This window comes from Molothrus ater, chromosome 7 (genome assembly GCF_012460135.2).
Source record: "Molothrus ater isolate BHLD 08-10-18 breed brown headed cowbird chromosome 7, BPBGC_Mater_1.1, whole genome shotgun sequence".
NCBI classification, from domain to species: domain Eukaryota; kingdom Metazoa; phylum Chordata; class Aves; order Passeriformes; family Icteridae; genus Molothrus; species Molothrus ater.
In genome coordinates, this window is record NC_050484.2 from 9,848,611 (window position 1) to 9,876,162 (window position 27,552).

At 38.9% G+C, this 27,552-nt stretch overlaps 2 protein-coding genes across 8 annotated transcripts in view; both read left to right on the plus strand.

Annotated features, from left to right (window-relative positions):
• The window catches only part of SLC39A10 (solute carrier family 39 member 10), a 73,456-nt gene extending 58,374 nt beyond the window's left edge, over nt 1-15,082 (plus strand). For 5 of the 7 annotated variants that reach the window (XM_036386493.2, XM_036386492.2, XM_036386490.2 and 2 more), the window contains exons 4-10: nt 2,409-2,578; nt 3,464-3,682; nt 4,958-5,078; nt 6,353-6,721; nt 8,537-8,617; nt 10,347-10,537; nt 11,877-15,082. In XM_036386493.2, the coding sequence (XP_036242386.1) occupies nt 2,409-2,578; nt 3,464-3,682; nt 4,958-5,078; nt 6,353-6,721; nt 8,537-8,617; nt 10,347-10,537; nt 11,877-12,035 (1,310 nt within the window). In that variant the 3' untranslated portion in view covers nt 12,036-15,082. The remainder of the gene's footprint in view (nt 1-2,408; nt 2,579-3,463; nt 3,683-4,957; nt 5,079-6,352; nt 6,722-8,536; nt 8,618-10,346; nt 10,538-11,876) is intronic. The other 2 variants (XM_036386489.2, XM_036386495.2) reach the window with 2 other exon arrangements.
• A 5,962-nt stretch (nt 15,083-21,044) lies between these two features.
• On the plus strand, nt 21,045-24,245 carry LOC118688881 (baculoviral IAP repeat-containing protein 5.1-like). Its single transcript, XM_036386814.2, has 4 exons — nt 21,045-21,562; nt 22,229-22,338; nt 22,611-22,725; nt 23,799-24,245. Exons 1-4 carry the CDS (start codon nt 21,425-21,427, stop codon nt 23,985-23,987), a joined length of 552 nt encoding a protein of 183 aa, XP_036242707.1. The 5' UTR covers nt 21,045-21,424; the 3' UTR covers nt 23,988-24,245.
• Nucleotides 24,246-27,552: the final 3,307 nt, after the last annotated feature.

The following is a 27,552-nucleotide window of genomic DNA, read 5'->3' on the forward strand; positions in this document are numbered from 1 at the left end:
GATCCAGTCACTTTCAAACATGAGCTTTCTGTGGTTTAGTTTCAGTTAAAGCTTTCAATCAATGTTAGCAGGTCTGTGTTGCTTCTGTTCATTGATACCAGCCTTTAGGTTTCCATTACCTCTGCTAACTGTGGTTTTCTAAAGCAAGATAATTTAATTAACTTATGGCCAAAAACTTATGAAGCCATGTTGGGTTTCTTCCTGTAATTTACAGATAGTTCTGTGACATCTTCTAATTGAGGATTTTCAAGGGCTTATCCACAGAACTGACCTTTGACAGTGTAGCTGCTGAAGAGGGGGCATTGTCACCACTGCGGCCCATAAACAACTGAAAAGGAAAGGCACCCCCTGCTACTGAATGAAGCCAGTAGAAGTCACACAAGTAATCAGGGAGCATTTAGTTTAGAGCTCTGGAGATGGCTTAGAGCTGTTGAGGAGAAGTGTCTCAGATCAGTCCAAGCTGTAATTCTGCCTGTGCAGATGCCAGTGCTCCCTGGGGCTCAATCCGAGAGGGGCACAGATTCCTTGTTCTAATCCCATGTGCCTTATGTTAATCATGATGCCATGTTTAGGTCCTGTATCATCCACAGGAGTATTCCAGCCTCTCAGAGGTGTATCTGCCAACCCTGCTGTGATAGATGAAACTTGAGCCTTTCCATTTTTCTCCATGTAAGGCTGTTGATCATGCACCAGTGTGCCCACCCTGTGGCAGTGCCCTGCCCAAAGGCTGTATCATTTTTATCTGGGCTGCTTGTGCATGTGTGCTTGACTGAGCACTGAGGGACAGCTCCATGTATGCTGGGTTTTCAGCACAGCCTCTCGGTCCTACGTGGCTGAAGTGCTCCAGGGATCAGTCTGGGGACCTGTGGCACAATTTTGGTCATCATGGTCCTGCTTCAACTTTAGACCTACTTTCGTATTCCCATTTTCCAACCTCAGTTTTTCAGTTCCTCATCTGACAGCAGACTTTGCCTTGCCACCAACTCTCTTTTCCTATGGTCTCAGTACTCATGTCTGTCAGTGCACACTTCATACTAGCTAAAGCTTTTTCCAGTCATTTTCTCCCAGTGGATGTGGTCTTGTATCCCTTGCATTTCAGCTGGATTGTTTCCTTTTATGCAGTGTTGTGGAATGACAGCCACAGATTTAGTAAGAATGAATATCCCAAAATAAAATGTAAAGCAGCAGATGTTGTGAGCTTTGGTGTTGAACCAGACTGAGCCTGCAGCAGCCACACTTGTGTTGGCAGAGTTGTATAAATCTGCTCCATAGTGGGTTTGGTACAGATAGAATTCTTGGGGTGTTTCACCCTCATGTTGACACTGAGCAGCTACAACACACTTGTTCCTCTTTTCTTCTCCTCTCACACATACCCTGCCCCATTTTCCAGGATGTTTTCCCCTACTTGTGGACCCTCAGAGATGCAAGGAAAGTCAGGTTGTACTCTGAAATGTGGAAATGTTAGGGATTCTGAGTCAGGAGCTGTAACTTACCTTAAAGCTGGCAAAATGTGGTAGACATGCATTTTTGATTAAAAGTGGAGTTAGGAAAAACCCTGTGGAAGAAAATCAAAGCCTCTGTACTAAAACTTAAAGAAAATACTTTATTAGAGTGAAATGCTGACTGAAAGAGCCATGTTTGTTTATAGGATCTGTTTCTTCTGTAATTCCTTCTTTTCAATGTCACATAGAAATTTTCACATCTTCCCTCATGAACAGGAATATGTTGGGTGTACCACATCCCATTATCACTTCTTCTAATGGCAACTGTAAAGATTCTCAGAAGAAATAAATGCTGCTATTTGGTGGTAGCAAGTTGCTTTCAGCTGTTCAAGTTCTTACTGTAGCATTTGATTTTAGAGTTCCTCTGCCAAAGGTTGAGTCCTCTCATGAATAAAGGTGTATGTTTCAAAGCACCAGGTGAAATAAACAGTGCCAAACTAAACATGTGATTCCAAATGGGGAGAAATACAGAATCCAGAAAAATTTTGCATCAGAAGCATATTAAAAACAACTGTTACATACACATTAGTGCTTGTAGAACCCTTGTAAGTTAAGTAGCAGAGATGGTTCTGTCCCAGTATGAAACCTTTAGTTTTTAGTTTCATGAAGGGCTGCAAAGCTAAGCCTGGAACTAACAATCAGGAAGAATTGCTGGGCTCTTTCTAGCTAATTGTCTTCTGATGTCTCACTACATTATACTGTGCTGTGAATAAGCCTGTGTAGTTCTGGTTTGCTGTGGACTTCAGTACTGCCTTTAAATTTTTCAGCACCTTTTCAATGAACAATCACACATCTTAGGTTAAAGGAAAGTCACCCTCTTAAGAGATAATTGAAAGTCATTAATCAGGCTTAAAAGTTTTGCAGGTGTTGTTCTGATAACCTCTCTGTGTTCATTTCTTCCCACAGCCTGGTTTTGTGGTATCATCTCTATCACCGTCATTAGCCTGCTTTCCTTGCTAGGTGTGATCTTGGTTCCCATCATTAACCAATGGTGCTTCAAATTTCTTCTAACTTTCTTGGTAGCTCTGGCTGTAGGAACAATGAGTGGAGATGCACTGCTCCATCTCTTGCCACATGTAAGTATGGTCTCCTCACCTTTTATTCTTAATTGTAAATGAGTCTAGAATTTTCAAGGAATTGTTTGATAGTGTCAATAAAGAAAGGTTCACTGATGCACCTGTAGATAGACTTGACTGTGAGGGACACCAACACTTTTGGGGACTTTCTGCTGACAGAAGGGAAGGGAATGTGTTTCTCTAAACAAAAGGAGGGGAAAAGTAGTTAGATATTCATTGTTGAACTGATGTCACACTATTGTAAAACACTCAGGAACCCAACAAGAGTATTTTAAAATTAGCAGTATTGCTGTCTCTTGTTTACTGATAGCTGTGTATCAGTACCTAAAAGTATTTCCTGGGGATTAACCTGCCTGCTTGCTATATTTGAGGGAGAAAGTAACCTCTCATGTACTGAATCAAGCAATTGCCCAAGGAAGGTGAGCAGCTTTTAATTCATGATGGTGTACTGTAATTCTTAAAAGGGGAAGTGTCTTCTAAAATTCTGTTACCTCAGTTGTTTAGCACAAAGACTAATATTTACATGTTTTCTTTGTATAATTCTAATATGCATTTTTGGTTGTGGTTTTAGAGGTTTGTTTAAGTTCATATTTCAGATCAGAATTTAGGCTGTAATTGACAGTAATAGTTTAAAAAGTCATAAGGCTTGGTTGCTAATGGGAGAGTAAGAATGGTATTCTTATGATATTTCTGAGTGTTAGTCTCATTTTCAGCATTGTGAGAGAAAAGCTGAAGCTTCATAATCTATTGAAAAACTGACGTGGCAAAATGTGTTAGTGTGAAGAAAAAGCAAAAAAGGGTGGGGGTTTCTGTTGTTTCTTCTGGCCCAGTGCCACTTTAGTGTCATGGCTGCCCCAGTGGTGTCACTGTTGTCTCTCCCACCAGTCCCACGGAGGCCACAACCACAGCCACCACCATGGCCAAGGGCACGTGCACGAGCACAGGCACTCGCACCGGCACGGCCACGCGCACGCCGTGCACGCCGAGGGCTTCCTGGAGGAAAATGACCCCGTGCTCAAAGGGCTCTTGGCACTTGGAGGCATTTATGTTCTCTTCATCATTGAGCACTGTATAAGAATGTACAAACATTACAATAAACAAAAGGTAGGTGCTGAAATTGTTTGCTGTTCAAAAATGAGTTCCCTAAAGCTACCTTGTGAGTGCTGAGGAATTGTGTTTGCTCTGTGAACAAGTGCTGCTGCTGCTCTGTGTTCTGCCTGGTTATGTGAGGGATCCCTTTCCTAAAGAAGTTGCTTTTCTCAACAAGGGAACTTGGGAAAACAGTGTAGAAATCTGATGGAGGAAGCTGCATCTAAAGCTTCCTGGGTTTTTTTTCCAAAACAGGAGAAAGCATCATGTAAGGAAGATCTGGTTATAGAGCCAGCAATTGTCAAGACTATTGACAAGAAATGTAGCAGTATGCTCTTACCTAACAATGCCAGTGTAACACAGGTATCTAGGTTTTCCACATCAGAAAAAAGCTACAATTTTCAGACCTGCTTTCTGTAAATTGACAAATTTTAACTTGTTTCTCAAAAAATGATTGGATTTTTAGTGCTGGGAGCACTCTGTATTTATGGTAGGGGTATAAAAGGAGAGCAAGTACCCTGGGGAGTGTGAGTGTGGATGAAAGTTCAGTTTTAGCCTTTGCTTTTGTCATTCAGCTTTGAGGAGAAAATTATTTTGGTGAAATTCTAACTTGCTTCTCCCAAAATGACTGTGAAAACTTTTCAGCTTCTCTGTTTTCATGTCAGACTGCTGTCTGAGCTGGACAGGCAGCAAAAGATCTTCTGTGTTGGAGGAGGCATTTCTTAGATCTTCTGATAAAAGGATGAAAACTGTTACATTGTGCATATCTTCTTTGAGATTAATTAAATAATAAAATCCCCTAGGCTGCTCTGGCAAATCCTTGGGATCTGCTCTATGGGCTGCAGATAGAGAAAAGCTTGCTGCTTTCTTAAAGGGAAGTACAAGGAAGTTACAGGAATATAAAGCAACAAAAAAAAAGAGTTGAACAAATTAGAGGAGCTGTTCTTGCTTCAAGTTTGCCTTCTTGAACAAATCTAATAGCTGCATAGAAGCATTTCTGAGGTGTAAGAGCAATCCTTGTCAGAATATCCCCTCTTACTAAAGTGAAACATATCTCTGTGTAAGAGTTTGGGAGTGAGATTCCATGGTAAGGAGCTAAGAACTCCCACTGGAATAGGGATTGTTGCTGAGCCTTATAAAGATCAATATTCTGAAGGTAACATATTTCTGTCATACATGTTAAGAGAGAATATCTTGATCTATTTAGGAGATTTTTGGACAGCAGTTCAGTTCCTGTTATTTCCATCAATGTCCTGTCACAAACCAGATGTTACCTGCTTTCTGTTGCAGAGTAAGCAGAAATGGTGCAAAAAACCCCAGCCTGAAGAATCACCAATTGGAAGGAAACTTTCTGATCACAAATTAAATAACAGGCCAGATGCTGACTGGCTTCAGCTGAAACCCCTTGCAGGTAGGCAGTTACTGTCAGAATTCCCTGACTGGGAGATCCAAAGTAGGAGCAGGTTACTGGGGCATGGTGTGTGGCATGTAACCTCTTGTACAGTTTTGCTGCTATTATGCAAATCATTGTTAATAAGACTTAATAGGCTTTTCCCTATTAAATCTTTTTTATTTTGTTTTCTTTAGATCTGAGAGCACTCTGAACATTTCCTAATATGCCATAGAGATGGTTCTCAGACTTCTGAAGCAGTCATGTTTTGGGTGGCTGTGGATCTTTGGGAGTTTGCTTGCTTGCTTGTTTGTTTGTTTGTTTTCAGGGTGTTTATGTTGTTTTGGTTAAGCTGTTACTGACTAGCTCAGCCCTGGCAAAAATTAGATCAAAAATGAACACCCACACAATGAATGGGGATATCTTCCACTTTGAAGATCCCAGCATCTGACCAGTTACAGATAAACAAAATCTGTTTCTTTCCATAAATACAACCAAGTATCCTGAATACTCCTCAAGTATCCAAAACAATTTTTGCACACTGTTCCTTCATGACAGCCTGTGGATGCTCATTCTGTGTGTACCCAGAAGAAATGCTCTACCCCCCTTTAGGCTTTACTTCATAACCTTCCGATTCTGTTGCCTGCATGGCTGCAGAATTAATTTGTTGATGAAGAACCTATTTGCTCAAATTAGGTTTATTTAATTTGATTGGTTTGTAAAAGAGAGGGTTAGGACTGCAGCCTTCTCCATGCAAACAATCTCAAATGGGCTTTGGGGCACTGACACAGAACATGGAAAGTTTTCAGCAGTGCAGCGGCTGGAACATATATTTGAAATGTCTGCATGACAGTGGAGGCTGAGCTGTGACCTGTATGGGCACATGTAGACAGAGCCAGGTAGGGTTTCCTAAACCACCCAGATCCCTTCTACAGCTCAAAGACGTTATCATCATTCTGGCAACTCTGCTTTGCCAGTGTTGAACCATAAACTTTGTCAGTAGCAAAATTACAGGTACCAGCGTAGGCTGGACTAAAACTGGCTTTGAGTGCTATGGATGCAGTGCTGCTGCCTTGCAGTGGAGACTTTTATATGTTGTATGTGCACATTTGTGAAAAAATGTCTCAATGACAGACTTAGTTTTTGGATTGAATGCTGACAACAAAGTTGCTAGAGTGGGATGTGTTAAAGTACTTGTTTTGCTTTCCCAGAGCAGTTAACCCTTAGGTCGGGGTGCAGTGGTTGCTGCTTAAACAGGAATTAACTCAGTGTCTCTCCCACCTGACTGGATGCAGGAGCAGATGATTCAGTTTTGTCTGAAGACCGACTGAACGAAACTGAACTGACTGACTTGGACGGGCAGCTGGAGCCCCCTGCCAAGAACTACCTGTCTGCAGAAGAGGAGAACAACCTGCGCCACTCTCACAACGACGTCGCCCACGGCGCCCAAGAGCACGAGCTGCACGATTCCGAGTATGACAGCCATGGAGAAGATAAAATGATAGCTAGAAAACACAGTCACCACTGGCATCACAAACATTCCCATCATTCCCATGGCCACTGTCATTCTGGAAAAGACCTGAAAGATACTGGGATAGCTAATATTGCTTGGATGGTAATTATGGGAGATGGCATTCACAACTTTAGTGATGGCTTAGCAATCGGTAAGCAAAAGCACTGAGTATTTCTCAACAGTTTCTCCTTACCTTTAGTAACTCTGCTAATATTTGATTTATCAGTGATCACAGGTAAGGCTTCCAGTTAGCACCTGTGGTTACTGCCATTGTTCAGTCTCTGCAGAGCAGAAATAAAAAGGCTGTCATTTGTAATAGTTTAATAGTTTACCTTTTGTTAATAAATTAGTGTATCAGTAGCAGTGACAATCACAGTCTCTGCCAAGGAGAGACTGGTGCATGCAAACCTTGGGATTTATGGAGCACAGTAACACACCTTTCTTGTTTGGGTCTCAGTTGCTTTAGAATTATAAATAAATGCCTTTCAGCCTTATTTAGAATGATATTTACTAACAATAATAGTAATACTATTTATATTATTCTTAATACATAGAATTACACATTACTTGCAAATAAAAATACACTGTGAGTCAGGTTACAGAAATAATATTTTTAAACTATTACTTAGGATAATTTAATTTTTATTTAAGCAAAATATTATTTTGGCTCACAGTTAGTATAGATTTATTTCTAGCCAAGTGCAGAAGAAATTGGAAGTACCAAACAGATTTTATTAGATTTATTAAATCAACTTGGAGTCACACAATGTCCTAAATGTGATCTGAATTGTAAAGTGTATTAATTTGGATATACAAGTCAGGATAATGGTGAGAGGACTGAAATGCACACTTTGGATTCTTTACTAAGGTAGCTGCTTAAGAGTAAGGGTATGCAGGGTTCTCAACTAATGGCAGAAGGAACACACCCATTTTGAAGGATGGAGGATAAGGCATTTGTCAGGGTCTCTAGTTAACAATTGAATCTACTATAGTTTCTCCACTTCCTTCTGATGACTTCTAAAGAAACTAAACTCCTTAAAAATTAACTTGTTGCTTCAATTTCACATAAAACAGGTAAGACATTTAGACAATGGCTTTTAAAGCCAAAAATAATTGTCACGCCTTCTGTTGAGAACTTCACAGCACTGAAACTCCATTTCTGAATATTTCTGGGTCTAGCCCAAACAGCTGAATTTGTGGTAAAATGTAGATTTTAGAAAAGCATGCTCATCTTTTTAATGTGTCAAGCTATGAAGAATCCCAAGGAAAGTTAAATTCCCTCTCTGTCTTCAGATTGTGTCTTCTCTTTCTGCTTTATGCTGCCTGTTTAGACTGCTCACTGCAGGCTCTTTTTGTGCTTTTCTCTGCTACAGTACAGAAATTTAATACCAGTTTTCTCATCTCAGAATTATTTAAGGTATGATGTTAAAGTCGATTGAATTCAATTAGCTTATGCAAAAGTACTGAAAGATATTTATAGCAATGTTTTTACCCTTATTATTTTCCAGGTCTGGCTTACTAATATTGCTGATATGTTCTCTGAAAATAAGTACAAAGGAGCTAGAGAGATTATGGGTTAAGTATTAGTTTGGATTTCCAAGCTGGAAAGGCGAGAGCCAGACTCTTGCTCATGTACATTCCTAACTGCCCTCATGTACTGGAGAGTTCCTAAAAGTGGTGTTATTTATTAGCTTGTTGCCTTTATGTCTCATTTTTGGCCAATTGTGTTCTCCTCTCCAGGGTTTGTCTTTCAGATAAATGAGTAATAACACCTGCAGTGGTAATGCACATCCAGGGTGCTTCCAGTATTTCCCATTTGTATACAGACAGGACACAGACATACTGAAAAATACTAGTGTGCATTCTAACAGAAAGGTGTCAGCTCTGCAAAGTCGATTGATTTTCTGACCTGAAAATTTAGAAATATAATTTTAATTTTTTTTTCTTTTTTTTCTTTTTTTTCTAGGAGCAGCTTTTAGTGCTGGACTGACAGGGGGAATTAGTACATCTATAGCAGTATTTTGTCACGAGCTTCCCCATGAATTAGGTAACTAAGTGTAGAAACTGTGCTCCATCTATACAAAATCCTTATCTAAAAGCTGTTGTAATACTGTGCTAAGCTCAATGCAGTGCAGAAGTTGCAGAGGTGACCAGAACTTCAGAGGGTGAGGGAGAAATATTGCTTCAGAGTATGTACTGCTACAGGATTATGTTGGTAGTATCTAGTTACAGCACTTCTGTAAAACTTTTTGAGCATGTTTTAAAAATATTCTTAGGAGCATACATTTTACATAGCGCTCTGCATTTTCTAGTTTCACACTACTCTGTGTGGCATTGTCTTACACAAAGTTAAGTCACATAAGTAAACACAGGTTTACATAAGTAAAATTCCATGTGGGATCTTCAGAAGAGGCTTTGTTCCAGTTGTGGCCAAGTTCAGCAGGTGTGGCCATTTAGGGTAAAGCCTGTAGGCACTGTTGCCAGTGCCATTGATTCTTCCCCCCCTAATTGAAGCATTTCTTCTGGAGGTAGCTAACCATGGTGAGACCTGTTGTTTTCACATTGCATGAAAATTTACTCCACCCTGAGAGTTTAAAAAGAGCAGCCAGAGAGAGGAGGAATTTTCTGTTTTTCCACACTGATGTGAAGTTGTGCTAGACTGACCTATGTCTGTACTCACAGCTTGCTCACTTGAAGAGCTGCTGGGTCTGAATGATCAAAAGTGAGGTAAAACAAGCACTTCTAAAACCTCAGAGGTGATGAGGGAAAGCATTTTAGATAGGCAGCTCCTGAGCTACAGGTAAATCGTGGGCATAGGGGGGAAATAATAGAGCAGGTGTTCATGGTTTGACCTGTGCTGTACAATCATTAAGTGAAGCTGCTGCAATAGATAAAGGATTGCAATATCAGTATTTGTATATTACAATGCTTAGAACTTGACAGCATAGCATGATGAAATGAACCTTCTATAAGGGGTGAGTAGTTTATACCTTTTTTTTAAATTTTGATATGTCTTGATTCTAATTTTTGATTCTAGATTAGGCAAATAATTTCAGGCATGGGTATAAGAACATTACATTACATTAATTTCCCTGATGTCTGTACATTATCTTACACTTCTCATGGTCACAAGAATTCAATTTGAATGAAGTAAAACTATTAGAGCTGATTACAAGACTGAAGTCTAGGTTTTTATAGAATATCTACTTTTAGCACCTAAATTAGCAGAGCTGTCCTGAATTCAGAAAAAAACACACTACCCTGGTATGCCTTTACCCCAATTCAGGGTGGATGTGAAGTCATTCTTTGTGCACGTAATTCTTCCTAGTGCTCAAATTCAAATTCATTGTCATCTTCTGTGGGGACAAATGCCTCATTATCCTCTTCCTGGATTTGCATTATGAAGTGTGTATAGCTAAGAGGAATTTTCACAGGTATTGATCCGAACTAAGCCTCTGGTTTTACGTGCTGTGGAGAACTTCCGAGTGTGTGCACATGGGTGTGTTCTCTGTGGGAAGAGCAGACCTAGACTCCTGCATTCACCCTTCACAGTTAATCACTGCTACCTTTGTGACAATTAGTCAGCAGGATGAACAGGCACCTTTCAATCATATTACTCAAGGGATGGCTGTGCCTGAGTACAGCTCTCCCGGGGGGTCAGTTCCTGTGGCTCCGGCTGCCTGTGAGCCCCTGCAGCAGCAGCAGCAGCAGCACTCTCTGGTGAGGCGGTGTCTGGGTTGCCGGCAGCGGCACTGACAGCCCTGCTGTCCCCGCAGGTGACTTTGCGGTGCTGCTGAAGGCGGGGATGACGGTGAAGCAGGCCATCGTGTACAACCTGCTGTCGGCCATGATGGCCTACATCGGCATGCTGATCGGCACGGCCGTGGGCCAGTACGCCAACAACATCACCCTCTGGATCTTCGCCGTCACCGCCGGCATGTTCCTCTACGTGGCCCTGGTCGACATGGTACGGCTGCCTGCGCTGGGGCTGGGCCTGGGGCTTCTGGGCGGGAACCTGGGGCTTTGGGGTGCTGCACCTCAGTCTGCACTGAGACTTCATCGCCATGTATTCGGCTCTGGAAGGCTCAGTCTGAACTTTTACTATGAGCAGCTGCTGATGTGGTGAGTACCTTTTAAAACATTACCTGGTGGAAAAATGCTGCTGCTTCCAGAACACACAGGTGCATTACCCTAAGTGTGTGTGCACCATAGATCAGACCCTTCAGGCAGCAGTGCTGCTGTGTACATGTTACCAGCCCATATTCAGTCCTGATTTCTCTCCTCTAAGCTGCTTCAGAGCTTCATTTAAATAAGGCAATTTTCTCACTTGTTGTCTTTACCAGCCCAAAGGTGATGAGATCGTTTTGCATTTTTGGGGTACTTTGTCACGCTCTCCACTTCATTATGGAGACTTTAATTTGTAAATATACTGTTCTTATAAGGTCACTCTAATCTATTAAGAGGTGAATAAGTCCTTTTCAGGGCCTGCTAAATAAATAGAATGTCTGAGTAGAGTGATCGTTCTTGCAACTTCAGGTGTTCTATAATGCCTGAAATATCACTTCCTTGTAAGCTCTGTGTCTGATACTTATTTTCTTTCCTTTGACTGAAGATGTCATGGATAAAGGAAAGCAAGGCAGTACTTTGATTCCTTCATTCCTTTTTCTTTCCCTCGGCCATCATAGTAGTAACCAAATAGTCAAAGTCCCATTAGCAGGAAAGCTTCTGCAAGAGACACTTGAAACTCAACCAGTTTTGTCTTGGCATTTGCATAATGAGCCTCCTTCTCAAAGACCTCTTTACCTGGCACACAATAAGAGTAGATTCTGATTCCTCCCTGGGTGTGAGCAGAGGTTCACAGAGGTGTGGTTTTTTTTATCCATTCCTTATACCACCCCATATTTAAAAGGGATGTGTATGTGAGTATGTGTAAGCATCTCAGATGATGAATGGCTAGGTTAATCAAAGTCATATGTTTATTTGAGTATGACTTGAATTCTTTTAAAATTAAAGGAGTAGAACTTGAATATTGAGCTGCACCTTATCTTGAGGAACTTAATGTTCAATTACATGGATGCTCCAGTGAAAGTTCAAGGAAAGGCATTTTTAGTTTGTTTTATAAATACATTACATGATCATGTTTTATTGAATGTAGTTGCTCTGTAGAGTTTAAGCTGTATCTTAGTGTATTGGTTTTATATCTGAACCCTGGAGTGTTTATCCTTGACAATATCATCTTATAAACTTGTCCATGTATAAATGGAAAAGAGATGAAGTAACTTCCTCAATTGCTTTGTATCTTTTAGCTTCCAGAAATGCTTCATGGAGATGGAGATAATGAAGAGCATGGTTACTGTCCTGTGGGGCAGTTTATTCTTCAGAATCTAGGCCTGCTTCTTGGATTTGCCATCATGCTGGTGATTGCCCTCTATGAAGACAAAATAGTGCTTGACATCCAGTTTTGACCTGATGCTGGTAATCACTGTGGTTCCAATCTGTTGCTGTCTGGCTTTGAGTCTGCACTGTGTGGCTGTTTGCACACTGCTCACAGGACACGTGGTGCTTGCACTGCTTACACAAGGACAGGAGGTTCCTTTCTGCCTAGAGTAGCTTCTGCTTTTCTCTAATCCCATCAGATGAGCTTACCCAACACAACTCCTAAACTCAAGTGAGTGATGTTTAGGAAACCCTAAATCTGAGAAATAAGGGCCAAGGTCAGGGTGCTGTAGAGGGAGCACTGCTTGCTTAACAAAGAAAAAGTACAGGACAAGATCTCATTTGGAAAATACCATTCTGTTAGTGCACTTGGACAGAACCCAGATGTTGCAGCTGAAACTCACACCTGTGCAAGGAACCCAAGGAAACTTTTAGTGCTACATGAGTCTTGAGTAGCTCACAGCTCTATGTATGTATAGATCTGTGTAGATAGAGACAGATGTGCACACATATACTTGTGTGTGTGTGCACCTCTGTATATATATGTGTATTAATCCTGTGCTGATTTTTCTGCGTAGTGGTGACTTGAAGTATTCTGTCTTACAGCAGGACATGGCTGGAAACCACTGTGCTGGCTTAAATTTTTAAAAAGAAGCCCCAAGCCTAAACACTGTTTAAATTCTTACAAGCTGTGTTAAGCTGCACTCCATCATTGCAAAGCTCCTGTGTAAGAAGGCAGGCTGTTGCCGTGTACTCTGCAAAGTGTAACTTCTATCGAGGGTCAGTTTGATGATGTTTTTCCCCAGCTGAGATTTATTGGATGTTTGTTCCTTTGTATTAGTAGGAAAATGCAAAATGCATTAGAATTAGTGTTAGCTTGGGGAAATCCCTGACCTTGGAGTTATTGAGCTGTTTCTGGTTCTTCCTTACAGACGCTAAACATGTATTGTGTGCCACTTGCAGCATAAACTACTGAAGAATTGTGGCTGTGAATTTGTGCAAACTCTTTTAACAAGAGAATCCATGTGGGAATTTCTCCATTTTTAAAAATTATTATTTTGGACTGTTTTCTCCTCTTCATGTTAAACCAAGGTGCAAGATGCTAGTTGCTGAAGCTGGACACAAGGGTTAAATCATGCTCTGTGTATGTTGTACTGGTAGGGTATTTACAATACTGTAACAGCGCATCAAATCTGTTCCTACAATGCCTTGATATCAGACATTGTGACACCAGCCATTTCTGGCAGTAAAGAATATGTAAGAAGATTTCTACTTCCAGTATAAAGGAGTTCATTTCTATGATATTTTTTTACAATTTTGGTATTTAAATTAGATTATTAAAAAGCAGATGTGGTAGAACCATGGTATGTGTCATTTAGAAGAATAGACTGAAAATTTGGGCCTTAACTTGCTGGGACCAGCTGTCCTAGATCAGATTGTGCTGACAGGTATTTATTGCCAGACATGAGTTAGTTCTTCTTGTACCCATCTCCTTAAAAAAATAAATTGTGAGTTTGTGGGGAGTGCAAGTTGATTCTGTCGTACCAGTCCTAAGCATGGCAGTAGCTTTTTTTCCAAACATCCAGTTTGTCTCTCTACTGTGTATGCCTGGTAAAAGCTGTACTTTGACTGTGTGCCGTAAGTTTAAAGTTCCGGTCTGCTTGGTGCCAGTGTAGCTGCTAAAAACACTTAATCCTGACGCCTTTAATGAGAGCCAGTGGGTCTCTGCATTCCATTTCAACTTGCTGTGTTTCCTGTGGCCCTTTCCTTTCGAAGCTTCATCCGTCAGTTTAGCTTTTACTGAGAGCAGCTCATGTGTTTTAAAGGTATCAGTTGGTTGCCAGTATTTCTTCCTAATGCAGTATCAGGAAACAGTATTAAGGGTCCATTTCAAAGAAGGGTGCAGTTTCTTCAGTGAAGAAGCCAAAAGCCCAGAGTTCAGGCACGTGGCCATTCGATGTTCTGAACTCAGGTTTTCTTTTTTCCTCTTTAAACATGTTTAGTGTAGAACCCTAATTAGCAAACACACTGTTGTTAGCTTCAGATTGCTGAATTTCTGCAGTGTAAAACTCCCGGATGACATTTTTGCATAGTGCCCATGTTAAGTCAATGAGACAAAACTTCCTGGATACCTTCTGAAGATCTGAGTTTAAACAATCTCTGTTTCTTTTGTATTAAACTGACTGACTTTTTTTCTTTTCTGTTAATTCTGAAATATAAGGGGGTCATTATGCAGCTGGTGTTTTATCAAATGATTTTTTTTTAAGATTTATTTCTCTTAATTCTTTTCAAATGAAGATTTCTGTATTTCCAGTAGTATATTTACTGTTGTGTTAGTTGGAATGTGGTTATAGCTCAATACACTGCCTCTGTAGGAAAATAGTTAACTTCCTTCCAAGACCATCTTCAGACAAGGGAAAAAACATGGTCGTTGAAGGTAGGTACTGTATTTTTCATGGAATATGGATTGTTTACTTTTATTTTCTAGTATTTATTGCAAGTGTAACAGAGCAGTGTAACAGCTGTGACTTCTCTATGTTTCCACCAGTATTGAATTCCAGATGATTCTAATGTACACTTTTGAGTCATGTTACAGACAATCTGAATTCCACTACATTTCTACTTGGCTTCAACATTCCATTTGGCTTGAATCCAGAGTCTCATTTAACTTGTATTTGTTGGAGGGCATAAATGTTACTTGTATATTTTACAATGCTGTCACTGTGTGACATCCCATGTGAATTCTGATGTAAATCACATTGCACTCAATCCGCTGTGATTATGCTTAGAAAATGTTGTAGTTGCTAGATGCAGTGTGATTATTTTTTTTATTTTTTTTTCTCTCCTCTCCCCATTAACAACTGAGTCTATGGTTTAAAATGTGATAATGGTCCAATAAGATAACTTGCTGAGCTATTGGTTTTTTTTGTTATAACTAAATCATTTTTAAAAAATTTTATAAAGCTGGAAATTATCAAATGCTGTTTTGTTCATTGTCAACAGTGTTGTGTTCATTTTATGTATGTTCCTTATACATAAGGAGCCTTCAGAAAATAAAAAAAATATTCAAGGAGCAGATATTTTTGTTGAGTTTCTTAAGGTTTGATTACTTTTGTGTTTTAGTATTCCTTTCAGTTCAGCAGACAACACTACAAGCCTCTAAAAGAAATTCTGAAAAGGAAGGTATCAAAATACTTGGCTTAACAGGGTTGCTAAACAATTAAAAACCAACAAAAATGCTCTGTCCTACATTTATGTCTAGGGCAGTCAGGTAGGAGCAATACTGAAAACAAAACAGTGGATGGGGGATTCCATGGAAAGTTATTGTGATTGTCTGGCTGATCCTGTTGCCATTGGACTGCTCAGGGAAAAGGTCCATAGCCTCTTCTGGAGAAAGCTGCCCATCCTGGGAAATTCTCACTCCCATCCTTCAGAAACATGGTCTGCCCAGAGCAGAGTTTACTACCTGTAAACCCTCCTCACTATTCTTGTTTCATTCACTGTGGCATTGCTGCCTCTGAAGCAGCAGAATTCCCTCTATTACTGCAGTAAAAGTTACTAGCTTAGAACTAACAAAATCCAGTTGCCTACAGCCGTGCCTTTTTTTTTTCCTGAACTGTGGTGGCACTACTGTACCTGGCTTACACACTGGACTAGAAGTGGCCAAGGGTTGAACACTGTTAAAAGCTGGAGCAAGCAGGAGATCTGTAACTGACTATACAGTCACAAAATGTTTCCTTGGGAAGACTGACAGAAAAAATAGAACCCCCCCAAAAAAAGGCCTTAAAACATTCTTGAGTGGAAAAGTAATTTCACTGGAATAGAGATACAACACAATAAAGTACAGTGAAAACTCAGGGGGGAATGTGAGCATAATAACATGGATATACAGTAGAAAATTAGGGTAAGGTGGTGTGTGGCTTTGCATCATACCTGTGTAACAATGTCATCAAATAGCAGCTGTGTTCCTGACTGATCCTTGGTAACAGCAGCATTTGTGGCCATTCCAAAGATCTCTGGGAAGGATTCTGTGCAAGTGTCTTTGTATATTCAGTACAGCTTCAGTACTGAGAAAAGGTGGGGAGAAAATACCTCTAGAGAAAAAAAGATGCAGAAGCAGCCAACCATCCCACAAGAGGCCACAAGCTGTACTTCAAAACCACTACAGCTTTCCTAGAGTGATGAATAAAATGTGTTAACTAACATAGAAATTATACAAAGATATAATTCCTAAAAATTCTGGGAACTGACAAAAATTCTGTTAAAATGAGATACCAAGTGTAAGGGGCTGCAGCCCCTCTCCAAGGTGTTTTGCTGAGACTGACACAACTGCTGTCTGATGAATTAAGCTGATTATTGTGGCCTTTCTGCCTCCAGTAAATATAATGAACAATTTCTCTTATCCTATTTATTTAAAATGCTTTTAACTTCACTGGGCTGTGTTTCTCACTGTCCCCTGAGTGCTGACTCACACAGAGTCAATTTAGATGGCAGTAATTGGGTGGTGTTTACATAATGTCCCTTTCTTAGAAGTTACTGAAACAAGGCCTCAAAGAAGATGAGATTAAGCCACCAAGCAGTGACTGAGAAAACACTGAGACACATCAGTTTCAGTAAAGATACATCTATTAAAAAAAAAAAAAAGCTGTTGGTAATTCTGTTGTTCTGACATCATACATCTCCTTCAGGAGAGGCAAAATAAACACCACTTGGATCAAGTACATCATTGACATTTGTAATGAATTCCGAGGAAAACAACATCTTCAGAACACTCCCAGAGCCAATCCCAGTGTCAGTGCCTCTGGCACCATAACTGCATTCCCCAGTCACAGTGAGGAGCATCAGCTGGCAGCTCCTGCAGGAGAGCAGGACAGTGATCTGAGCAGCAGCCCAGCAGTTCCCTGGGCAGCCCTATCACTATCACTGTAATTCACTTGGAAAACAGCCAGAATTCTCACTGGAAAGTTTAAAAGCTGCTAATTACTTCTGCTAGTTCATGCTTGAACCATTTCATCTCCAGCCCTTCAAATACTCTTTAATAATCATCCCTCAAGTCACCAAGCCATTGCTGCTTTTGAAGAGAAACAGCACTAAAAATTTCCATAGTAATGCAGCTGAAACTCCCTGGATACAAGTTTATGGAAAACTTTTCTAAAAATACCTCTATTTGTTTGACATCTTTCTAAAAGAAGTGTATGCTATGACAAGGCCATAGCTGGGCTCGTAATTTTATCTATTTTTTTAGAAATTCAAACATACTTAAATTCTTGAGGTTGGGAGAAGCTGGACTCCTCTTAGGTGCATAAAAAGAAAAAAATTATGAGTGATAAAATTATTTGCAGGAAGGCAAGAGTGGGTGATGCACTGAGAACTGGGATAAAGCAAACCAGTCCAAAAAAGTATCAATAAATGTTTACTACATAGAAATCATTATCTTTCAGGGCAAACAAAGGTTCCCTCCCTACTAGGAACTATATTTGTAATTTGTTCAGAACCTTTGGTGAAGTAATAGGAGGACATCCCCCTCACATCTCCCTACCCCCCACTCTCCTTCAGGAAAGAAACACCTCTGTGAAGGTGCTTGAGCCACTTGCCTGTTAATGACGTTCTTGCTTGAACGTGCCTGTTTAAGCACATTAATAACCAAAATCACTACAGCCTGACAGTGAAAGGAACACCCCTGTTCCTGCCCATCCATGACTCTAACAGACTTTGGCCATGCTGGGCTGCTTAGGAAACTGGACCATGAAGAAGTGCCATGTATTGCTGGGAAATTCCCGAGAGGCTGCTCTGGCAAACACCCACCTCTGCAGACAGGGAAGGAAATTCCCTCTGCCAGAGCTCCTCTGCTGCATCCCGGCTGCTTTCACTCTGCCAGGGACTGCTCTTGTCCCTGGCACAGCATAAATCACAGCCAGCCAGCAGGGGTGGCAGTAGGATGTTTTACACCTTGCAGGAACAGTTAATTTCTTTTCTCCTGTCCTGCACAGCAGAGCTGAGGCACTCAGAGCCCAGCTTCTTCCTGCTCACACACTTTGTGAGTCAGGGGAAACCTTTTCTTGGCAACCAAAGGCCTTCAGCAGGAGGTCTTTAAACGGTCATGAGCATCATTTCCAGAGTTTCTTAAGACCTCTAAGCAATTTTATTTTTCATAGCTATTTATTCGTGTAGACTTAATTAATATAAATTAGGTACAAATGTATGTATGAGACCATGCATCCAAACATTTTTTAACACCAACATGTTATAAAATATTGTTCATATAATATTTTAGCTTTTTTTTTATCCTTACCAAGTTTGATTACTAGCCAAAGAAATGAGGTAGAAATGTTTGATTTGGTTTTCAGTTGAGACCATCTAGCTAAATACACAGTCTCATTTAGATAATCTACATTAATTATAGAAAAACAATGCAAATTAATGTAAAATGTGATTGCAAATACACATCCAATTATTAAAACAGTGGATAGGTTTTCCCAGTCTTCCCTTTTTCTTAAAAAACACTTAGAGAACTGTATTATTAATGGCATAGCAACAAGTTTCAATTGAGGAAGTGTGAGACAAGCAAGAAAATAAAAAATAAATGTTCTCTGCTATTGGCAGTAATTGAAACTACTTTCCTTACATTGGAAGACAACTATTTCATTTCTGAGCCTCTCTCCTCCCAGATCATAGACACACTTCCATCAGGGTCGGCTTTAACTGATTTACAAGGTTGCAACATTACTCACAGGTTTTCTGCACTGACTGTAAAAGTCAGGATCCGACAGTGGATATCAGATATTTAATGTACTGCATTGTTTAAAATACAACTTAAATATTTTCTTTCATGTCATGCCACCTGTTATGTATCTTCCAGTGAAAAGCTCCAACTACCCCATCCATTTAATCTGGACCTATGAAATTCTGACAGTGTCAGAACACTTCTGCAAACAGTATTCTCTTGAAGGATGTAGACAACCTAGTGTAAAATGCAGGACACCTTTACAGGTAGACTTGAAATGTACCTGTCATTCTCAACAGCACAGAATTCTGACAGAATTATAAGCAGGTAATGCAAGAAATACATCTTAGGATGTGTTAGTACATGTATAATCTTACTTTCTAGTATTCTAGCAGTTCTTTTCTACATAAGAACTGATTTGGGCTGTTGGGAATGTTTTGTTTGTTTTAAATGCCATAAAAAAAAAAATCAAAGCAAAAAAAATCCATATTTCAATTCTGATGCATAAATATCACCCAGGACTCCAAGGTCCCATATTACTGTGGTGTTTTTGATTAAATAATACATTACACATAATGCATTTTTGAAAAAAATAGCATTTTCAGATAAGACTGCTTACAAGAAACATTTAAAATATTACGGCTCTGTCCCATTTTTGCATTTTCTACTTGTGTAATGTAATAATACATTACACATAATACTAATGTAATGTAATAATACTAATGTAATGTAATAATACATTACACATTACTTGTGTAATGTAATAATACATTACACATAACGCATTTTTGCGTTTATTAAATTATTAAATTATTAAATTATTATTAAATAATACATTACACATAACGCATGTGTATTATATCAAATTATTATTAAATAATTATATTATATATTATATATAATAATATATCAATTAATAATAATATATTAAATTATTATTAAATAATAATAATATAATATATTATTATATAATAATATAATATATATTATATAATAATAAATAATAATAATATATTAAATTATTATTAAATAATACATTACACATAACGCATTTTTGAAAAAAATAGCATTTTCAGATAAGACTGCTTACAAGAAACATTTAAAATATTACGGCTCTGTCCCATTTTTGCATTTTCTACTTGAAATGACACAAACTAATTAGTTAAATAGATCATGACAATCTTGTGATGACAAGATTATAAAATATGCCAAAATATTTAACCTACAGTTTCTTTTAAACAATACGCAAATTATTAATTCCTGAAAACAATCCATGTGCATGAATTGGTGCCTTATGTTAATGAGAAGCATGAGATCTAAAAACTTTACCATGTTTTTGGGCAGTTAAAAATAGGTTTTGGGTTTGGTTTGGCATTTCAACTTTTAGTTAAACTAAGTTCCTTGCTTCATACAAATACACTTACACGTGCACACACAAACATCAACTACAGTAAAAAAGAGATTAAAGTACCTGATCATCAGCAAACTTAAGAAAAACTGTCTTGGAGTCTAAACTAGGAGAAACTATTAATGTCAGTGCTTGGAGGGCCCAGGTTATGAATGATAAATTCCTGCACCATTGGTATTATCTGGAAAAAAAAAAAAATTAAAAATTAGAAAAATAAGAAAAAAACAAGGAATTAAAGTGTCTTATTTTCATGTAACACGTTACTCTAAATATCTGAATATCAACTTTAAGGACAGTATTCCTGCATATACAGTAGACATCAGTACAGTCCCAGAGGAATCAATGATGTAGCATTTATAAATCCAGGTAAAAACAATGCCCTAAGAGCTGACACTGGAAGTCCTATACAAATGTTCTTTAATCTCATTTCTGTCACCACATCTAGACAGAATAATGAGCTGGATTATTTTCTGCACTTACTCCATCTGTATTTCAGAGAAGATTTAAATTTTCAAGTCTCACAATGCAACATCCTTCAGAGGTGTTAAGATCTTGGCTTAGAAAACTGCTGCATGCAGCAGTCTTGATGACACTGATGTTTAAACTTCTACTGAATTTAACTGGACTCTGTAGCAAAATAGGAGAGAGTTTATAAAATGACAGCTTAATGCTTGGATACTGTAAACCCTTACAGATACATACCTTTTAAAATATTATCATCCAGCATCTGGGCATGCTCTATAACATTTTAAAAGAACAGAGAATAATTATAAAATAACCACCTCCTCTTTAAAGAAATGCAATACTATTTGCAAAGACAATCCTACTAATTAATCTCTGAATGTGAAATTCATGAAACACTGAAGGATTCAAATAGCAATGTCAATTCAACCCCTTTGCTTGCAATCAGAATAGTATTTTTTAAAACTTTATATGCAAAGTTTCTGTATTTGTAACTAGAGTTTTTAACCTGCAGTTTTTGACATTTCAACTGTAAAATCTTACCCATAGGCGCTTTCAGTTAAAAAAGGAAAGTTTAAAAAGTTTTCAGTTAAAGAAGTGTCTTTGTCCTGTGTGACCAAGGACACAGACTGTGACCCAAGGGGAAGAAATTCCAGCAGCTTCATTTCCCCTGATTGTCCTGCCATAAACTCACCTGTGTTAGGGACTAAGGCTCTGTTAGGCCTTCCCCTACTCTCCAGATGCAATGTGTTACCAATTAGCAAAGGCCTTAAATGTGAGAGCAGGAGGGAGGCTCTGCTCTTCACTGACTGCAGGCTTCACAGATGGAGACACTGCTGCAGGAGCTCAGCTCAGCTTCCAAGCTCTTAACTGACTTTAAGGAGATGTATGACTATGAGACCCGTTTAAAAACCTTCACCACATGGCCCTTCCAGGAAAACTGCAAGTGCACTCCAGAGAATGTAAGTCTGAAAATGGTTGTTTTGCCTCTGCCTTAATTTATATATACTATGCCTAATGTGAAGTCATTGTTAAGTATATTCAGATTCAAGAGGAGTCCACTAAGCCTGAAGATGAAAAGTTAAATTCTCAGCTTTCCTCTGTTCCCTGCTCAGAAATACTGTAGTGGGATTTTCTGTTTTTGTGTTCAGTCTGCTTACAGATTTTAATAGCTACTGTTCTTGTTCCTTTTTTTTTTTTTGCTCTTTTTAAAGAACATTCTAATTAAAAATGAAACATAAAAACATTCTAATTTAAAACTTAATTTCTTGTATTAAATAGTCTTTCTAACTGAAAATTTTTATTTGTGACAAAGCAGCCTCAGTTAAACAAGTACGGATCCAGCAGGAAGGATAAAGTAGTGGAATGATCACTACTTCAAATTCAGAAATGGAAATTATTTAAATAAAAAATCCACCTGACTTCTACTTTGGCACACACATGACACTGCCAACCAGAATCACAGATGAGTCATAATGCTAGAGTTACCTGAGAAGGTGTTTGGTTACTGAAACAAACTTAATTTTTGGTGTTCTGACTAGATATGATTCCAAAGTGTCAGGAAATATGAGTAAATTTGAGTAGTGTGTGTGGGATAATGCTCTAAACTTCTGAACTGTCCCCTGCAGATGGCAAAGGCTGGCTTCATCCACTGTCCAAGTACAAATGAACCAGATGTGGCAAAATGTTTCTTTTGCTTGTTAGAACTGGTGGGCTGGGAACCAAATGATGACCCATGGTAAGCACAGATACAACAATTTAGTAATTTTACAGTGAGTTCATGTCCCTGTCGATTTCCAGTATGACAGTGCACAAAACTAGAAGCTTATCTTGCCCAGTAACTGTGAAAATTTTCAACTAGCTTTTATCTGAGATCCACTAAAATCTTTTTCATCTTTTCTATATGATACTATTTCTGGTGATAGCACAAGTACTGAAGAGATCTCTTCCTCTCCTGAAATGCACTTGTATGGGTTTAACATCTGTTCTTATTCTGGGTTTATACTGCAGGGAGGAACACACCAAACGTCACACCTGTGACTTTTTATCCCTTCCCAAGCACTTTGATGAGCTGACAATGGAGGAGTACTACATGCTGGAGATGACACGGCTGAGGACCTGCATTGTAAGTGTTAACCACATCATCTGAAATGCAAAGCTAGAATATAAACAACTTTTCTTGCTAAGATTTCCAAGCATCTGCACCTAAGCACTTCTCAGGGTAATTTATTGTCTGGCTTTTGAATGCACACCTGCTTCCTTTAGAAGTGTTTTTCCAACAACTCATCAAAACAAAGAAAAAATATATAGGGTGCAATAGTTAATGCACAAAACTCAAGAATGAGTAGCTCTATCATTCTCAGGAGGGATCAACAACATACACAAAAAGACAAAATTTTACCAGATTATTTCTTCACATGTCCAGTTTAACATATAAATCTGCCTAATTAAACTTTAAAGCTCATTTCAAGTATTTTACTCCTCCCCACTTCTGGGGTTTCATGCCACAGTGTTGACATGTAAAAAAGCACACAACTGAGCAGCTCAGTTGATCAAGATCAGCTGATCTATGAGCCCTAATCCTATGGACAGTAAGGATCAAGTGAACCAAATTCCCTGATGAGGAACAGTAAAAGGTGTTCTGCATATTACTTGTTGGTGGGTTTGCACAAATAAGACCTCTGCCTTGCTAATAGTTAAATATATTAAATAATTATAATTAAATAATTAAATTATAATTTAATTATTTAATTCTGTATTAAATATATTCCTGGTGACTGTCAAAGGTTAAGCATTTAAGGTCACTGTGCAACAGATTAAAGTACAAAAACTAGGATTAACCTACCAAAAAATGTGGCACAGTGATATCTTAGAAGGAGGACTAAGAGTGGTGTTACCTAACTTGAACTGTGAATGATTTAGAGCAATGTTTCAAGGTACAAAAGGGATCTTGGCCATAATAGGGCCGTATTTCTAAGTATATAAAACATTTGAAGCAGCAGCTTCAGGTGGAGACGCTCGGGCCCAAGGATATGTCACAGATAGCTGGGAGGGCTGTGCACTAAGCTGACCAGGCTATGATTGCTCTCGTGAAGCACTGATACCCGAATGCAGCCTCAAGAGAGGGGGCTGGAATGTGGCTGAACTACGGAGTTAAACTGCTCTGCTGAACGGCTCCATCTCTTGCTTTGATTCAAGTGCAAAGTTGGCAGCCGCACAATAAACTCCTTCCAAGAAGAAGTCGCGGCGACGAGGCAGAGGCTGGTGAATTACTTTGGCTCCAGACCCTCGCTCCCGGCCCCGCCGCCTGACGGGGATGAGCCTCCAGCCCAGCAGCCGGGAGGCTCAGCGGCCGGCCCGGAGGAGCCCAGCACAAGCGAGCTGTGACCTCTGGCTCTGCAGGGGTCTCTTACTTTGGCGCAAACATTCCTGCCTTGGTCTGAATGCGAGTCCAAAGCTGAGCAGGGGTGTGAGGAAGTGTGTGTAGAGAACTGCTCCTGGATCAGGAGTGAGTACAGACAGGTATGGCCGGGCTCTCACCGTGTGCTTCCTTGTTACTGCTGGTGGGGAGCCAAGAGAACTTCCACTACCCTGCCGCTGGATGAAAAATGTCTAAGCAAATACTTCTATTCTGGTTTTTAGCAAGCTGACTTGTTTTTTTGAATAAAGATTCAAAACAAGAGTACTTTCTGTGATCTGCATTAAAACCTTATACCTAGACTCAAATCAAACCAGTTCTGCTTCAAAACACTTTCCAGGGAACTAAATGGATCTGTGTGTCTGCAATAATTGCTTAAGCACCTGCAATGTCTGCACTCCTGCTTACCCCCAAGCTGTCTTTCTAGATCAGACCAAACTGCCAGACAATGACATCCAGCAAAAACAGCAGGTGTAATAAATAAGGTGTGTAAGACAGTCTCAAGGAAGAGCTCTGGAGATTTTTAGTGTGCAACTGAAACAACAGAGGCTAAAGTCCTACTATTCTGTTTTTAAAAGCTTTTCTTTACAATTTCAAACTTGCTGGAGTTCCTTTAAAATATTAATTCCTATTTTCCTTTATGAGAAGCTGTTGTAGAATGTAAGTGCATGCATGCTTGCAAATATTTTTAGTTTTTAAGATGCAGACAGACCTTTCTCAGTAAGGTGAAAGTTTTGTACACTACTTGTCAGGTCTCAGGCAGTGAATGAACAGCAGCTTTTGAAATTCCCTGACTTGTCTTTCCACTGAAAGAAAATCCTCGTGCTGGGGATTCTAAAAACATGTATTTCAACCTTCTTCAAAGCATTTATGAATTCCCTGTCTTGAGCATAAATTACCCCTTAACTTGATACATCAATCCATAAAGTGACTATTTCCTAAAGAACTAAAGTCCTCAACTTGCTGTATACTTTTTCTGTAAGGGCCCAAAGAAAGCTTAATTTTCATTACTTGCCCATCTCCTGCAATCTGGTCAAGTGAAGAAGCTGGAACTGTTAAGTTCCTTTAATATCTCTCATTGTACTCTTTTATGAGCATTTCCAACCAAAAATCCATTCTTTCTCTCTGCATACTTTATGCTGTTTCTTTAATTAAAAAGTATTTCTAAAGCCTTCATATTTACCATGAAAAAAATGCACAATTAATCATTTTTTTAAAGAGTCTAAGTAGTCCTGGGTCATTTCACTGAATATTGGTGATAGATTTTCATCATTTAAATTAACAGTAAGAAAAGTGAACTGGCAAAAGTGTTACCTGGACATGAAAGTGGTTATGGTCAGATATGAAGAGTAAGATAGAAGGATAATTTTTTTATTTGTCTGAATACCTTGAAGACCTCAGCCAAAATCAGGTGAAGTCCATTCAGGTGGTTTGAAATGCAGTGTAAGGATTTGCAGAAACTACTTCAAACTCTTTTTTCAAGGTAGAAACAAAGATGTGGAAAATCTCTGTAGCTTTTTCCCGATTACCTAGGTCACCAAGCCCTTGGCAGAGAGCTACTCAGAGGATCATTCCTGTATTTCAGGCATGGTGATCATTTGAGACTTAATTGTAATCTATTATCATAAAAATTAGGTAATTGTAATTACCTGATTGTAATCTATAATAATTAAAAAGTGTAATGCTTTTGACAGATCAAGAATGAGAGCAAGCTATGTTGTTTGATCTGTGTTTCAATCTATTTCTGTTTTTTTCTATTCAGTTAACAAGAAATGGATAATTTTAAATATTATTACTGTAATAATTACTGCATTATTATTACCATTAAGTTCTTTCAAAGTTATGGCTCCTCATCAGTTAAATGGATGTACATACAATTTATGCACAAAATACTGACACAAAGATGACTGTGGGACAAAGTGTAAATTTTTTTCAAGTCACAAAAGTAACATTGTTTAAATGAGAAAAGAATGGTTAAAAGAATCTCAGCCTAGAGCCTGTTGTAAGAAGAGCCTGACTAGCGAAGGAAGCCAAACAGGGCTATGTGAATTATCCATTCACAGAGCATTTTCTGTGGGGCTGCCTACCCCTGCCTTTGCTGCTCCTGTGGCTTTCCTCAGTCGCTGCTGGACTCTCTGCTGGAGTGCTTCTTGCCTTCACTGGGTAAAGGCACCAAAAAGGGCTCACACCAACCATTCCCTGGGGCTGATGGTGGAATCTACACTGGCAGCTGGCATTCAGGCTCTGTATCTTCATATTTCTGCTGAAGGAAAGGTTCAGAATCAAAAAGTGAGGTAATTTTATTTATTGCATACTCTAATTCAGGCCCACAGTGATACAGGGGATTTCTTGAGATGTAGAAGAGTAAGATTTAAAGTCAAAGAGTTAGATTTGTAGAACACAGACTGCCTTGGTGATAAAGGTTACCTCAAAGGTACATTCAAATATGATCCCAAAATACCAAGCTTTGACTAAAATGATTACTAGCAATATCTTAAATAGTTCTGCTAAACTTAACTACAGATAAAAAAAGCCCAGTGTAGCTTTTGCATGTGAAGTGACTACTGTATTAAGTCTTGTAAATATTTTTATAAAAAAGGTGAGCAACCAACATCAGGAGATCCAAGCTGGGAAGGGTGATAAAAGTAATTAATTAAATAAATTCCTGCCAGGATGAACGAATGTCAGAATTGCAAGGTGAAGTATCGGATATGAGAAATGTCAACACTTGTGGTACCAGTCACCCAGCAGTGTAAAAAGTGTTGGCAGGGGAGGAGGAATAAACAAATGCCAAGAATTCTTCCCAAGTTTTAGCCAAGGAATCACTTTAAAATTAGAACAGAGTTGCACATTTATTTTCAGAATTCTCACCTTAACTGATTTTCCAGCAAGATAATGTGTAGCAATACTATTATTCTAATATGAAAAAAAAGAAATGGCAATTCTCATAAAACAATTAAATATATAAATTTAAAGGATTATTATATTGTGCTAAGAAGTACCTTAGTATAGTTTTAAGTATAACTTGGAGTGCGGGCTTCAATAATACTCACTTGATTCAAAACAAGGAGAGAAAAACCATATCTAGTTCCCTCAACTATGAGAACATTGGATATTCACTACTTTCATTTTTTAGCTAATGGTGCCCCCTCCAGGTCCTTCTGTAACTTACACTTTCTTTAGTCATCAACCTTCCAGCACTGCCAAACTGAATGCACTTTTCCAGTGTTGTGATAAACTGAGGGTCTCCGAGGTTGATTATATGCAAACTATTGGCTTTTTCCATGTTCTTTATTCATTTGTTTGTTTGATAGCTCCCTAAGGAGCCATCAGCAGAGGCCATCTTCTTGCATTACCAAAGGGAAAAATACAAACTTTCAAAACTGAAATATCAGCTCCTCAAATGTTTACCTCAAAGTGCTTTTTAAGGGAATTTATTCCCTTCTGTCATTACAGCAAAAGCCCATCAGTATGAAATCATAGCAGGCACATACTCAGTGCAATTTAAGAGGAGAGAGGTGAATACTAAAGTAT

What these genes read in the sequence shown, in the direction of transcription:
- LOC118688881 (XM_036386814.2), top strand. Translation starts at nt 21,425, where the DNA reads ATGGAGACACTGCTGCAGGAGCTCAGCTCAGCTTCCAAGCTCTTAACT. An exon ending in GAACCAAATGATGACCCATG is followed by an intron (nt 22,339 to 22,610) that starts GTAAGCACAGAT and finishes TTTATACTGCAG; the next exon opens with GGAGGAACACACCAAACGTC. An exon ending in CACGGCTGAGGACCTGCATT is followed by an intron (nt 22,726 to 23,798) that starts GTAAGTGTTAAC and finishes CTTTGATTCAAG; the next exon opens with TGCAAAGTTGGCAGCCGCAC.